Source organism: Palaemon carinicauda, chromosome 28, assembly GCF_036898095.1.
Source record: "Palaemon carinicauda isolate YSFRI2023 chromosome 28, ASM3689809v2, whole genome shotgun sequence".
In the NCBI taxonomy this organism is placed as follows: domain Eukaryota; kingdom Metazoa; phylum Arthropoda; class Malacostraca; order Decapoda; family Palaemonidae; genus Palaemon; species Palaemon carinicauda.
Window position 1 is genome coordinate 21,130,815 of NC_090752.1, and position 14,322 is coordinate 21,145,136.

Genomic DNA, 14,322 nt, shown 5'->3' on the forward strand with positions numbered 1-14,322 from the left:
TGGCCAAGTGGGTTAGTCACTGTCTGTACAAGCTTGCCGACCAGGGTTCGATTCCCGGCCGGAGCCAAGCTCTTGTCTTTGTGTGATTTCGCCTGGGGCTCTGATCCCGAGGTCGTTAAGAGAATCCAGACATTAATGTATCAAAAATATATATGGCTTATTTGAATATGAAAAACACGTAAAAATGTGCAAAATTTATCATTAATTGAATGCCAAGTAACAAACTACCAATTAGCTACGATGGTGAAGATGGGTTGATTTCAATTCTAAGTTCAAAATACCTGAATTCGACAGGTATAAGTACAGAAGAATTGTCATTGACTTTTATCTTTCTTCGTGGCCAAGTGGGTTAGTCACTGTCTGTACAAGCTTGCCGACCAGGGTTTGATTCCCGGCCGGAGCCAAGCTCTTGTCTTTGTGTGATTTCGCCTGGGGCTCTGATCCCGAGGTCGTTAAGAGAATCCAGACATTAATGTATCAAAAATATATATGGCTTATTTGGATATATACATATATATACACACATACACACACACATATATATATATATATATATATATATATATATATATATATATATATATATATATATAATTTATATATATATATATATATATATATATATATATATATATATATATATATATATATATATATATATAGTAGATATGAGAGAGAGAGAGAGAGAGAGAGAGAGAGAGAGAGAGAGAGAGGGGGAGAGAGGTGATGATTAATATTCAGTAAGTCAGTCTAGGTTGTCTATTTCTTCTGGGAATAATGTCAACCAATCTATTACAAATATTGTCCTCATGCGTAGCTTCCTAAGATGATAAGCATTCGCTTATTATGGCTAGTCTACTATTGTGAACGAGAAATGAATATTAGAAATAAACGAGATTTTGACGTAGGAAAAATTTATTTTTGGGTAAGATAGCCATGTCGTCCTGATGGAAGTTCCCTTCGTCTCCTTCCTACTGTATAATGTTTCTGCGAGGGATATTACAAGAGAATTGCCATCAGGTACCACAGGGGTCCAACCCCCGGAATGATTATCTGTAGATATTTTGTATAATCAGGGACGTATCCTAAGATAACCATAGTTATCTGCACCTCCAATAGACTTTACCCAGTCTAATCCACTAAGGGGAAGGATAAATGAGAGCCGTTACATATCCTCTCACGTTTCGGTGCTGTAATACGTCTCTGGTGCTCCATTCCACATTGCTGCAGAACTACTTTGAAAAAAGGAGCATCCTACAAAGAATTGGGGAGGGACTCAGTAACAGGTGGGCCATCAGGACGACATGGCTATCTCACACAAAAAAAGATTTTTCCTATGTCAAAATCCCTTTTTTGGGGCTCGAGCTATGTTGTCCTTATGAAAGTGTACCAGAGAATTACCTATTATTGTTAGTATGGTGATATATAGTAAACTTTCCAACATGACATAGGCATCGGAGATTGTTGGAGGAGGCTGCGGAAGGAAAAAACTCAGTAGGGACGTCCAACAGGTTGCCATACACAATTACAGCCTCTGACACATCCAGGGTGTCTTTAGGAGTGGTCCTTGGTCCCAGGAGAACCAAGGGAACTGAGTAAACTAGTTGCAGGCATTGCACTGGGACATCAAAGCTGTTTTGAGTGTTCAATGAAAGCCTTTAACCATTCTGTTAGCTGCAGGGTTGTCGGTGGTTGTCTGACATAGGGTGATGCCCAGAAGATTTGCTAATGATATCCATAATTAAGAGGTGAAAGTGGTACCCCTATCAGAAGTAATAGGCTCTGCGATATCAAATCTCACTATCCACCCACAGATTAAGTAAAGCAGATGTACATGAGGTGGACGTTGTAGTTTGCATAGGAATATCTTTAGGTCAACGAGTGGAGCAGTCAATGACGTTAAATAGGTAACAAAGTCCTTGTGATGTGGGTAGGGGACCTACTACATTGACATGCATGTGGGAAAACGATGCTGAGGTTCAAGAAAGGGGCCCACTCCTGAATGCATGTGTTGATGTACTTTTGAAATTTGGCATAAAGTACAGGCATGGACCTCATTCTTAGCATCATTAGTAATGTCATGCCAGAATCTTCAGTAACTGTGCAGTATATCAGTGTGAGGGATGTGAGAGGCTGTGGTATTTTGGATCTTTTTGTTGGACATCTACCAAGGCGTTGAAATCCAATCTCAGGTGAATGGAGGCCAATGTGTTTCTTGACAGGACATTGTCAATGGGATTCATTTCCCCAAGGACGTGTTGACGGGTGCAGTTGTATTCAGCCACGACAGAGAGATGTCGGAGCAGATAGGAGGATCAGGCTTCAGAGTGTCGAGTGAAGGCGTGCGCCAGAGGCATGAGGTATGTGCGAATGACGAAGGGCATACCTTCTAAGATGTGGTGAAAGTAATAGAAAGCTAAATGCACTGCCAGCAATTCTTGGTCGAAGGTAGATCAGCTGGATTTCACCTTGGACAGTCTTCTACTGAAGAAGGGCAATGGATGGGGCGAGTTGTTGACCACTTACTCAAGTACTGCATCAATAGTGACGTTGCTGGCATCGGTGGAAGGAAGCAGAGGGGCATGTGCCACAGGAAAAGTAATAGCAGCATCGGTTGATAAGCTATCCTTTGGGTTGCAGATGGCCTCTTCTTGAATTGGAACCCACTTCAGGTCTTTTGGCTTGCCCTTGAGTGAGGCATATAAGGGATAAGAGTGTCAGTGGCTAGCAGGAACTGATGATAATAGTTGATCATTCCCAAGATTTCTTGTAGTGCTTTGACGGTCGAGGGCGTGGGAAAGTTCTGACGGCTGCTACCTTCTCAGGAAGGGAAGTGGACGCTTTCTGGAGTGATGTGGTGCCCTAAGATCAATACTTCGTTGGTGCCAAAGTACACTTGTTGTACTGGACTAGAAGGCCGTTCTGTTGTGGGTGGTTGAGAACGATACGTATGTGGTGGCTCTTTAGATGCATAGAACACAAGTTTTTCATCCACGTAACATACACAGAAGGGGAGGTCCCCTAAGAGGTCATCTATGAGGTGTTGAAAAGTGGCCCCAGCATTACGAAGGCCAACAGAGGAGTAATTGAAGGTAGATGTACTAAAGGGTCTGGTGATGTCAGTCTTGGGGATGTCTTCTGGATTCATGGGCACCTGATAGTACCCCTTCAAGAGGTCAAACATGGGGTGTTGTAGTGATCCAGTTCTGTCTGCATATTCAGACGCCTGTAATCCCTAGAAGGGCGTAGTAAGCCATCCTTCTTCAGAACGATGTATAAGGGCTTGAGGCCCATTTCTTCCATTCTGGCAAACATTTGTTTAACAGCTACCAAACGATCCAAAGCCGGTGCACAAATCTGGAGAACACTAAGGGCTCCGTTTTCTTGATATGGTGATAGATACCATGCTTGGCAGGAATTGTGGGCACTTGATGAAGTTCAGGATGGAAGACATCCGGGTACAGCGTGAGGAGGTGAACTTAGGCATCCGTGGGTGCGCTGATGTGGAGTGCGAGGTCGTAGAGCAGGGTTGAAGAGGTGTTGAAAAGTACAAGTATGCATTGACTAATCCTCAATTCCCTAGGTCAACTGGAAGGTGGAAATGTACTAGGAAATTAGCACCAAGTATTTGCAATGTTACAACGGCAACAAGGAATTTCCATTGGCCTTTTGCACCCCCAAATGACGTTGTGAAAAATCTCGTACCTGTGAGAGGGGATCTTAGATCCGTTGGCAGTTACCAATTGGACGTTAGCAGGCTTATAATGACCACGATGTGTCCTGGAGAAGGACTTTGGTAGAAGGGAATGACAAGCACCAGTGTCTACGAAAAATCACAAACCCGTAGCTGCATCATGCAAACAGAAAAGATTAGTGGAGGGGAGGCCTCCTCCACAAGCAACAGTCTCTTCTCACGGTTTTTAGCCATTGACAGCCATCGGCATATTTCTTTACAGCAGTCCCAAATCTGGAGTTGTAGTAGCAGAAAAGTAGCAGATGGATGTCAGTAAGAGGCTGGAGAGGTCATTGGTTGGGGCGTGAATGAGGGGTGACTTATGTGGGTGGTGGGTGGCTTTGTCTCTGCTCCGCCTTGTCAAGGGGCAGGCGTCTGTGTCTTACCACATTCACGTCGGCCCTGGTTAGTATTGAGTAGCTGTCCTCTTCGGCAGGAGTGAAAGCAGTAATGAAGGCCTTGGAGGTGGTGAAGCCAGGGTCCATAAAGGTATTGACTTTGGTCATCATGTCCTTCATGGGCAAGGTATCAACATTGGGGATGGCAGCGCGGACAGGTTCGGGTAGGCGTCGTACCAAGGACATGAAGTAGGTTCACTTCATGAGGAGAGCCGTTTGCAGCAGGTTGCAAGCGAGCGATACTGGCCATTTCTCTGAGGGCAAGAGAAGCCTCTTGGTCCCCCAACGGCTGTTGAAAGAGTTGAAAAAGTTTGGCTGTATGGGCGACTGGTGATGGCAAGTACTGGCTACAGGAGGTCTTTTAGGAGGGAGTCATATACTATTGGGTTGTCCCCTTGGTCGCAAAGACAGTTAGATATTTCTGGGAAAGTGCCCTAAGTGATTGCCACGAGGACATAGTTTGCTTACTGTTTGAGCGAGTCATGCCCTTGATGTGAAGCTAAACTTCGGCGCGCTGGAATAAAGTAAAAAATTCTCTGATGACAAAGAGCGACAGTGTCAACAATGCAGCATGGGTTGTTACATTGCCATCCGTACGATAATTATAGTACATGTACGATTATTTTGGGTCCGGTACGATGTACGATATATACCTTAGGTATCGTACGCTTTTGTACGATAATTTCGAGGTTTCAGAAAAGAGAAAAAAATCATATAATTTTACTTTTTTTTTCACGAGCATTTTATTAAATTAATTCTTCAAAGTTATTAGATTTATCCATGGTTTTCTATCTGGTGGTTTTCCTGTTGATGAGGGTAGCCTACTATTCCTGTGGGCCCGTAGGTGGGAGGAATAAGTCAAGAGATTAACTCTATGGAAGAGGAAAGGTTACGCATTACCTTAGCATAGGATTGGCAAAGCTTCTAATCAATGGAAAATGTATTTTATCAGAACAATGGGACACGAAAACACTATAATAAAATATATTGTTATACAGATACTTTTACTATTACATGGAATTTTCTCTTTGAATAAGAATCAGAGTTACTATATGTTATCTGTATGAATATCTTCAACAATCTATACGTTTCTCTTAGTTAGAAATTTAATTTCCTTTAAACAATTGAGGTATATATTCGAGCAATGGAGAGCTCCGAATTGTTATTTCAATGATACCAGTTGTCAGGGAGAGTTATGTCTGTAGAATTAATTTTCAATTGTCTTTAAGATCCATTTGATTGAAGTCTTTCACCATTTTTTATTAGGTTTTGCAGAAACGTCAGAGCATTTTCTTCACTCAGACAAAGTAGTTATTACAAAAGTTTCGTTGTTATCTAAAGAATTATTGTTTTCATTTGTAGAACGACAGTACGTGATAAAAACTAGTCTTGAAACAGTAGATCCATGAAGAGTAGAAAATGAACTCAAGGATACGGAGTTAAAAACAGTTCACTATTATACAAAAATATTTTGTAACAGAAGTGTGATATATATATATATATATATATATATATATATATATATATATATATATATATATATATATATATATATATATATATATATAGTGTGTGTGTTTACTAAAATACCTGGAAATAAGTAATTTATGTAACTTCTTAATGTGTTGAAAGTGTGTTCAATAATTTTGGGTGAAAAACGATAATTTTAGCGACCATGTACGATAATCCAGTGGAAATAATCTGGCAACTCTACAACTCAGAATCAGTGGGCAGTATCGAAACAAGGGGAGGGTGTAGCGGTGGACAGGAAAGTCGGTGAGGTGATCGCTCCACGTTCACGAGGTGGTTGTTACCAGAGAGGTGAGGTGAATGCAAGTAACCCCTAATAAACAGATAACATTTACAGTATATACTAGCAGTTCCGAGCAAGAATTCCAAAAAAATTCAAACATACCATTACATGCAAATTCAAGCTCAAACATGTTCTGTTATCAGTACAGGAAAGAGCGAGAGATAAAAAAAAAAAAAAAAAAAAAAAAAAAAAAAAAAAAAAAAAAAAACAGTGGACAAGTGGGAATGAAACTCGTGCGGTACAACAGGTTGGTTCCCAGAGGCCGTCGCTAGTTTATCTTTCAGTATATAGGCGAAAACTCAACAAAAACCCGTATTTAATATTTTTGAAGTTCTCTATATTTTACTTTACGTAAATCGTTCATACTTTAAACAATTGATGCGAATAATTACAATTCAAGATTTATATTATAAATCTTTGAAGAAATGTTATGATAGTTTTTCCTTGATAATCCTTAATTAACCGTCCATGACAATTTTTTCGATCGTTGTCTTTCAGTTTTTGTTATCACAATTATTAAAAAGTATTTGCGACAGATTTCCCGTAACTATTAAGCCAAACTATAATTATGAGACTATATGAGCATACTGCGTGTTGAGCTTCGTGAAATTATATTTTCGTCAAAAGAATATCGACACTTTCTGATAACCACAATCTTAATACATTTTTTAGCAATTCTGTCGTTATTTAGGGCAGATTTTCTTCAAATAATCGTTTCTGTCCAATAAACTAAAAAAAAACCGGTATTATAAATAAAGCTTCAGGAGAGAGAGAGAGAGAGAGAGAGAGAGAGAGAGAGAGAGAGAGAGAGAGAGAGAGAGAGAGAGAGAGAGAGATCCATAATAATCAGAAAAACAAATAACAGAAAATTCTGTAACGTCTGTTTTTGAATTTTTTTTCTTCTGTTGAATAGCATTCGTCGTACTTAAATAGAATTTATACAACGATCAAGTAAACAGTATGATAACCATGATATCTGACATTGAACCATGTAAAAAAGGATAATTTCTAAAGGATAAAAGATTCCCATATTGAACAGATATCGGAAAGGATCTCTCTCTCTCTCTCTCTCTCTCTCTCTCTCTCTCTCTCTCTCTCTCTCTCTCAAACGAAAGAACAACCCCCAAACACGCCCTATAACTGTCTATAAAATGTATGAAAAACGGTTTATGGTATAATGAATACACCACTCATTTTCTAAACATACGAAGGTGGTTGTTAAGAAAGGGGTAGGCATGAGAATCCCTTAAAAGGGTATTGATGAGAAAAGGACGAGGATTAGTAAGATGGAGGGGAGGAAAGGAATACAATTAAGCGAATGAATCATTTTAAACTGGAAGGAGAAAGGTTGCTGACCTTTAGCTAAACTTTACGTTATGTAATTCTGTCAGTATGTAAAACTTTTACCTTTTATATAAAACAAGTTTTTTTTTTTTTTTTTTTTGTATGTCAACACATTAAATTGCTCAAAATATACACAGATATTTAATTCATAGCATAAACTGATTGGACAAGATTGGACATTAAGTATATTCCCATTGGTGTGAATAAGGTTAGAATTAATAGCTTATGATAAATATTTGAATAAGAAACTAGTTATAAAACGAAAGAACGTGTTTAGAAAGGTTCACATTGAAATCATGTTCCTACAAGGATAGACTTAAGCTATGATGAATAAAAATTACACGAAAGAAGAAAGTAAATACTGGAATACTATTATCAACCTGGTAACGATTATTGAATAACAGTTTTAGTTTATATGTAGATATTTTTTAGTAAATATTTTGACCACTAAATGGATTTGTAAAAGGTTAAATCGCCAAACAATAAGGTAATTTCATTTGCTGTAATACCTGATGATAGGAAATCACACCGAAGTGGATACATGGGAATGAAAACAATATGGTTAAAATGGGACAGCTTTGGGTTAGCTAAGGTGTTCTTGCTAGGAATGCGGTATAGCCCGTGTTCAATTGTTCTCAAATTTAAAACTAAACATTAGAAAATTATGTTTTCTTGACATTTCTTAATTTTACGAATGGAGAGGTTTTACTATTCATTCGTAAAATTAGTTCAGTAAAGCATCAGTTTTCGTGAAAAACTGGATGAGGGAATCATAATCATTCTATAATTCTTTGAAAAATAAACAGAAAAACTTTTATTTCCGGTCTCATATATATCATCAAAACTCAACTAGTAATTCGGATATTATCTTAGGTTTGATGTTAAAGTATGGACCAAGTGTGCTATGGTTCGGTATCCATTACCTTTGTTCGAGAGTAATGAACAGTGGATGTCAGGAATGAAAAGGCTCCTGTGTGCGTTATGGAATGTTTGTAAATTAATGAAGTTGGTGTGTTAGCACAACTGATAGAAGTCAATGAATGAAAAAAAAAGAAAAAAAAAGAAAACAATGAGCAAAACCCATTGACATTAGGTATCAAATAAGAAATAGAAAAAATAGAATAGTGGAGTTCGTAACTTCTAAATGATACTGGAAAAGGACAAATGACGATAGAAGCATGAAATCTGGCACACAATTGTGTCATCCTCCAGGTTTTCAGAATGTTCTTGCGGATACCTGAAATTTACATTTAATTGGTTAATTACTTTCGAATTCAGCAGTTCCCCAGTTTATGATAAGATATTAAAAGGAAGTCTTAACTACATACTTAGATGCATATAGATATCTAAGATGGCTGTCACTAATTCAAAAATTTTTGCCAAAAGCCAAAAATTGGTGCAGATTATATTCGAGGTAAAAGGACCGAAAGAGAAAGAAAGAAAAAAAAAGAAGAAAAAAAAAAACATTGATTTTTAGCAACTTCAGTTTGATCAGTTATTATGTAAGTTAGAAATCAATCAAGCCCCACTTAATTCATTTTCATCCTCATTTAAAAGTGGACAATTAGCTCAATGTTATAGTAACCTATAGTGTAAGTGCACTAACAGCACACTGGGTAACACTATTGCTAAGAGACAAAGCTGAGGTTCATTGCTAGTATACGTACCGCAGGTGGTTCGTACATGCTTACACACCGTAATGCTATTGCTTTTTTATGCAAGTGAGCTTTATTCAACATCTTATATACAAACAGTTGAGAGCAACAATGTCACAAAAATTCAAACAATATGAAACATGCGTTGGCAATATTAAATAGGTTTCTCTATGATCAATGCGGGAGAGAGCAAAAGAAAAGCAATAGTATTACGGTTTATGAGCGTGTATGAAACACGTGTGGTATACTAACTAATGGTAGACAATTGTTATTTGGTTTCGAGAATTCTGCTTGGCTAGCCCAAGTTCAGAGTTAAACAACCACACCTGAATTAAATGAATGTGCCAGCCCAGGAAAGCTGAGCCAAGGAAAATGTGGCTTTTGTATTCCAAAAGGTGTACAGATCACACGGGAGTTATATAGCATTTGATGAATGATCGGGCTAGTTATAAGATTATGACATATCTGAGCCTAGTTGTGTCCCATGTCTGAAAGCGCTTTTGTGTTGTATGGTTGATAAAAGAATAAAACCTCGGCCTACAGAACAAAAACAATGGCAGCACAATCTTGGCAGTAGACAATTTTACTGAAGGAAGATAATACAACTTGCTGAAAGCATCGGTGCTTATGTCAAGAGGACTCACATGAAAAACTAGTAAATATATTTGGTGCTGGTTATGTTACCCTTTCTACAAACGTCACTGAATTTCATAAGTTAAATTCAATGTCATTACGATTTCATAAATTTCTGTAAACATATGCAGAGCAATGTAGACTTGAGAGAGAGAGAGAGAGAGAGAGAGAGAGAGAGAGAGAGAGAGAGAGAGAGAGAGAGAGAGATTATTAATTTCATACTGCACCATACTTAACTGCCTCATAATTCAATGTAGTACATCATTGTGCTACCCAAATGTATACATTTGTTAGTAGTGTGTAATGTATGTATCAAAATGTTTGTTTCTGCAGAGTTCTTGGGGTTATATATCACCCACAGAGTTTTCCATTTATTGGGTCAAGACAAGCATAATATATAAATATATGTATATATATATATATATATATATATATATATATATATATATATATATATATATATATATATATTTGTATGTATGTATGTATATATACACAAGACAGCGTCCCTTCTAGACAGATTATGTTAAATGTATGCATTCTACACTGTTAAAATTTGCCGTAAAAATAAAGAAAAGAACGGTAAAAATCCTTGAATAAATGTTTCCAGGCTTTGCTGTTCTTAAAACGGATATATTGACGTAAGGGAGTGATATTCGGTCACCAATCCGTATAAGATAAGGTAAAAAACTACAGTTGCCTGTATTATACTGAGATACAGTTGAGAGAATTATATTTTACAGAGAATTTCTCGTTATTATCATTATTATCTTTTTTAACAGTGTAGGCATATTATACCTTGCAGACAATTGATTTCAATTGAGTAATATATTTTTTTTCTTCATAATTCAGAACCGTTTCATTTTCTTCTTAACGGAATTTTCTTGCTTTATTATTGAAATCCTTATACAATAATCTCACATCAGGCATTCCCTCTTCGATACTTATGATGCAAAAAGTATGCCACATTTGTTACTGTTTTTGGATATTTTTGCTGAGCCGCTGGTCGCTGTTTGATAGTCTAGACTCTAGAAAGTTATTGTGTCCTTTGACTGGCCATAGAGTACTACTTTGGATGCCACTCTCTGGTTACGGCCCATTTTCCCTTTATCTACACATACTCCGAATAGTCTGGCCTATTCTCCTCTGTCCTCATATACCTGACAACTCTGGGATTACCAAACAATTTTTCTTCGCTCATGGGGTTAACTACTACAATGTAATTGTTCAGTGGCTACATTAATAGATACTCTTTAACTTTGGTAAGCAGCTCTTCTAGGAGAAGGACATTCTAAAACCGAACCATTGTTCCTTAATTTTGGGTAGTGTCATAGCCTCTGTACGATGGTCTTCCACTCTCTTGCGTTAAAGTTTTCTTGAGAATACACACAGGCACACTTTCTATTCTATTTCCCTTCCTTTTGTTTTTGAAGTTTTTATGGTATATACATAAATGATACATTTCAATGTTGTTACTGTTCTTGAAATATTCTATTTTCATGGTTCCTTACTCCCTAATAGTTTAGATCAGTGGTTCCCAACCTTTTCTAGTTTGCGGCACCCTTGGCAAGCCTTTCAAAAGTTCCCGGCACCCTTCTAAGGAAATACATATTTAAAATCTCCGTTGTTTTTTTTTATTATATTTTTTTTTTTTTTTTTTGCATTTCGACATTTTGCATCGATGTAACAACGCCTTATACATAGATATGAAATTTTCTTTACACTCATCCTGCTATTACAAAAAATGGTATTATAATACAAATATGTAATTGCGACAAGTTTTACAGTAGTTGCACAATGTATTCAAGTAGTTACACTATGATACAAGACATACACACAAATAGGCAAAAGTGAACCATAGTTAGTGTGAAACTTGCGATTGATGCTTGGAACACAAACTCTTGATATCAGGTCTTATTGTTGATAATGCCACCCACATATCATCCTCAAGTGAAAGAAGCCTATTTCTTTGTTTCGATTTTATTGTTGCCATGGCAGAAAATGCCTGCTCACACAGATACAATGTGGAGAAAGGCAAAAGTAGGGAAATAGCTTTCTTAGCCAAATTAAGATATTCTCCCAATGTTTCCTGCCGAAAAGCTGCCAGTGTCACGTCACTCTTCTCAAATTTGACTTTCAGTGTTGAATTAGCAGACATATCAAGAAATTCGTCACATTCTATTGCCGTGAAGTCCAGTTCTTCAGCCATGTCAGCCAGTTCGAAGGGTGATACAATCCAATCGAGTTTCTCTGTAGAAAGCGATGGAAAATACTTATCAACTGCTTCTCTTAGTTGTTCCAAGTGATTAAGAATAAGATTTTTTACAGTTCCCAGACCTTTATATCCTGGTTGTTGAAGAGAAGGGAAGTTTGACACATCGTCTTTCTGAACAGCCGACTTCCATGATTTTAACTTTCTCTGGAAACCTTTCAGCTTGTTAACTGATGTTACAATTCCCTCAAGTCTCCCCTGCATTGAGAGATTTAGTTCATTCAGCTTCATGAAAATATCTGCCAAATATGACAGCTTCAAACACCAAGTAGAATTTTCAAGCAGCTTTATGAATATATCATGTCTCTCCTCTTGGAAAAGGGTTTTTAATTCTTCTTTGAGTTCAAGAACGCGGTTCAGTACACGACCCCTTGATAACCACTTTATGTCAGTATGCAAAATCAGTGAAATATGAACCGCACCCATTTCTTGACATCTTTTGAAAAACCCTTTTTTTAAGTTGCCTGGGTTTGATGAAATTAACCATCTTGACAGCCTGGTTTAAAACCTCAGTCAACTCTTCTCCACATGTCTTGGCTACTAACGCCTCTCTGTGTAGGAAGCAGTGAGTTGTAATTATAGATGGATTTTCTTTCAATGCTCTGGTGATGAAGTCTTTGTACTTCCCTATCATTGACGGTGCACCATCAGTACATATGCCGCAACAATAATTCCATGAAAGACCATGTTGAGTGAGGTACGAATTTACAGACGCGAAGATATCCTCTCCAGTGGTTGTGGTCTGTAATTCTTTGCAAAACATGAACTGTTCCACAATATCCTTGTCAATGAATTTGCAAAACCCAGCCAGTTGGCATTTTTCAGCTATGTCAGTACTCTCATCTACTTGCAATGCGAATTTTCTTTTTGATTTTATCTGCTTCACAACTTCTTCATCGATATCTGTAGACATTTCAGATATCCTGCGGCTGATGGTGTTATTGGAAAGAGGTACTTTCGAAATCTGTTCCTGAGCTTCTTTGCCAAGAAGCTCAGGTATGTATTGCTAACTAGCTGAGGGAGGAGGATATGTCATACCTTCTGCTTCCTTTGCGTCACCAATCAGTACTGAGACCACGGTCCAGATAATCGCCTGGTTTAAAATGAATCGAGCAAACAGTAGCATTCATAACGTTAATTCTGTCTGCACGGCAACATGCATGTATCCACTGGTCTATGTATGGTTTTTCTTTTGGAAAGCGATGGTATTTTATGTTTGAGCTTTTAGTTTTATCATGTCTATTATAACAGCCAAATACCGCGCAGTTACTTGGCATTATTAGTGACGGAATGAATGAATGAATAAAATGGTAATGGACACAGCGTCTCATATTGTTTATGTTACCTCTATAGGTAGCTAACTAAGGCAACAGTCCTTTGTTTTTTTTTACCCACGTGTGTGAGACGGGGAAACTTGACGTCGCAGTATGGGTGATTCAAAGCTTAAGCTGCGCGTTTGCTGACCTGGTATATATAGACCTTGACTGAGACATTCTGGGCTCTGGCCAGTGGCGACTCACTGTGTGCCCTGCCCTGTACGTGTGTCATACGCGTCAGTCTACACCCCTCACTCCCCTCCCTCCCTCCCACTCTCCCGCCAAGCTGTTCTCTTCCAGTGTCCGTACAATTATTACACAGCAAAATCATATAATTAGTATTGTTCTCCTGGATTGTAATTTTCCATAAGTACAAATTATTATACAAATTCAATGAAAAGTAGCTAAGTTGAAAATTCGATCGCTAAATTGTGCAGCAGCAGCAGAAGCAGAGAGAGTGAAGTTAATGCAATTTTTTCCTCTGAATTTTGGCGGCACCCTCGAAAGATCTCACGGCACCCCTTGGTGCCGCGGCACACCTGTTGGGAATCACTGGTTTACATATTTCCTTGTTTCCTTTTTTCACTGAGATATTTACCCTATCGGAACCTTCGAGCTTATAGCATCTCGCTTTTCTAACTAAGGTTGTAGCTTTAGGTAGGTTTACACCTATGTACTTTTGCGTTACGGGCAGTTACAGCGTGGGTTCGCAAGAAACTACCAGTAAACCAATGCAATATGACCCAAAAATGGCCCTTATTGGGTGGCGTGGCACGGCCCCGTGCGTTGTGTAACGGGCATGTTACGTGTATTGTTGAGGTGACATTGCAGAGTCTTGCGAAGTGTTTCGGCATTGGTGTAGTTTTATGGTGCAGGATCATGATGACATATATATATATATATATATATATATATATATATATATATATATATATATATACATATGTGTGTGTGTGTGTGTATGTGTGTGTGTGTGTTTAGCTGATGAACCTGTATAGGTATATGAAGTAGTTAGCATATTTTTAATAGTGTCTTAAACAAGGGGCTCATGATTGATTGGTAGGGTAGATTAAGTGTTATTGCATCAGTGATAATAAGCCTTCATATATTGTGTGTGGCAATACACTCGTGTTTGTAATTCAAATACCTTTATTCAAT

The 14,322-nt window shown here is 37.9% G+C and overlaps 1 protein-coding gene across 1 annotated transcript; it reads right to left on the minus strand.

Annotated features, from left to right (window-relative positions):
• Positions 1-4,326: 4,326 nt before the first annotated feature.
• Positions 4,327-14,045, minus strand: LOC137621720 (zinc finger BED domain-containing protein 5-like). Its single transcript, XM_068352235.1, has 4 exons — positions 13,853-14,045; positions 12,333-12,751; positions 11,590-12,046; positions 4,327-4,478 (listed from the first exon to the last, which is right to left on the minus strand). Exons 1-4 carry the CDS (start codon positions 14,043-14,045, stop codon positions 4,327-4,329), a joined length of 1,221 nt encoding a protein of 406 aa, XP_068208336.1.
• Positions 14,046-14,322: the final 277 nt, after the last annotated feature.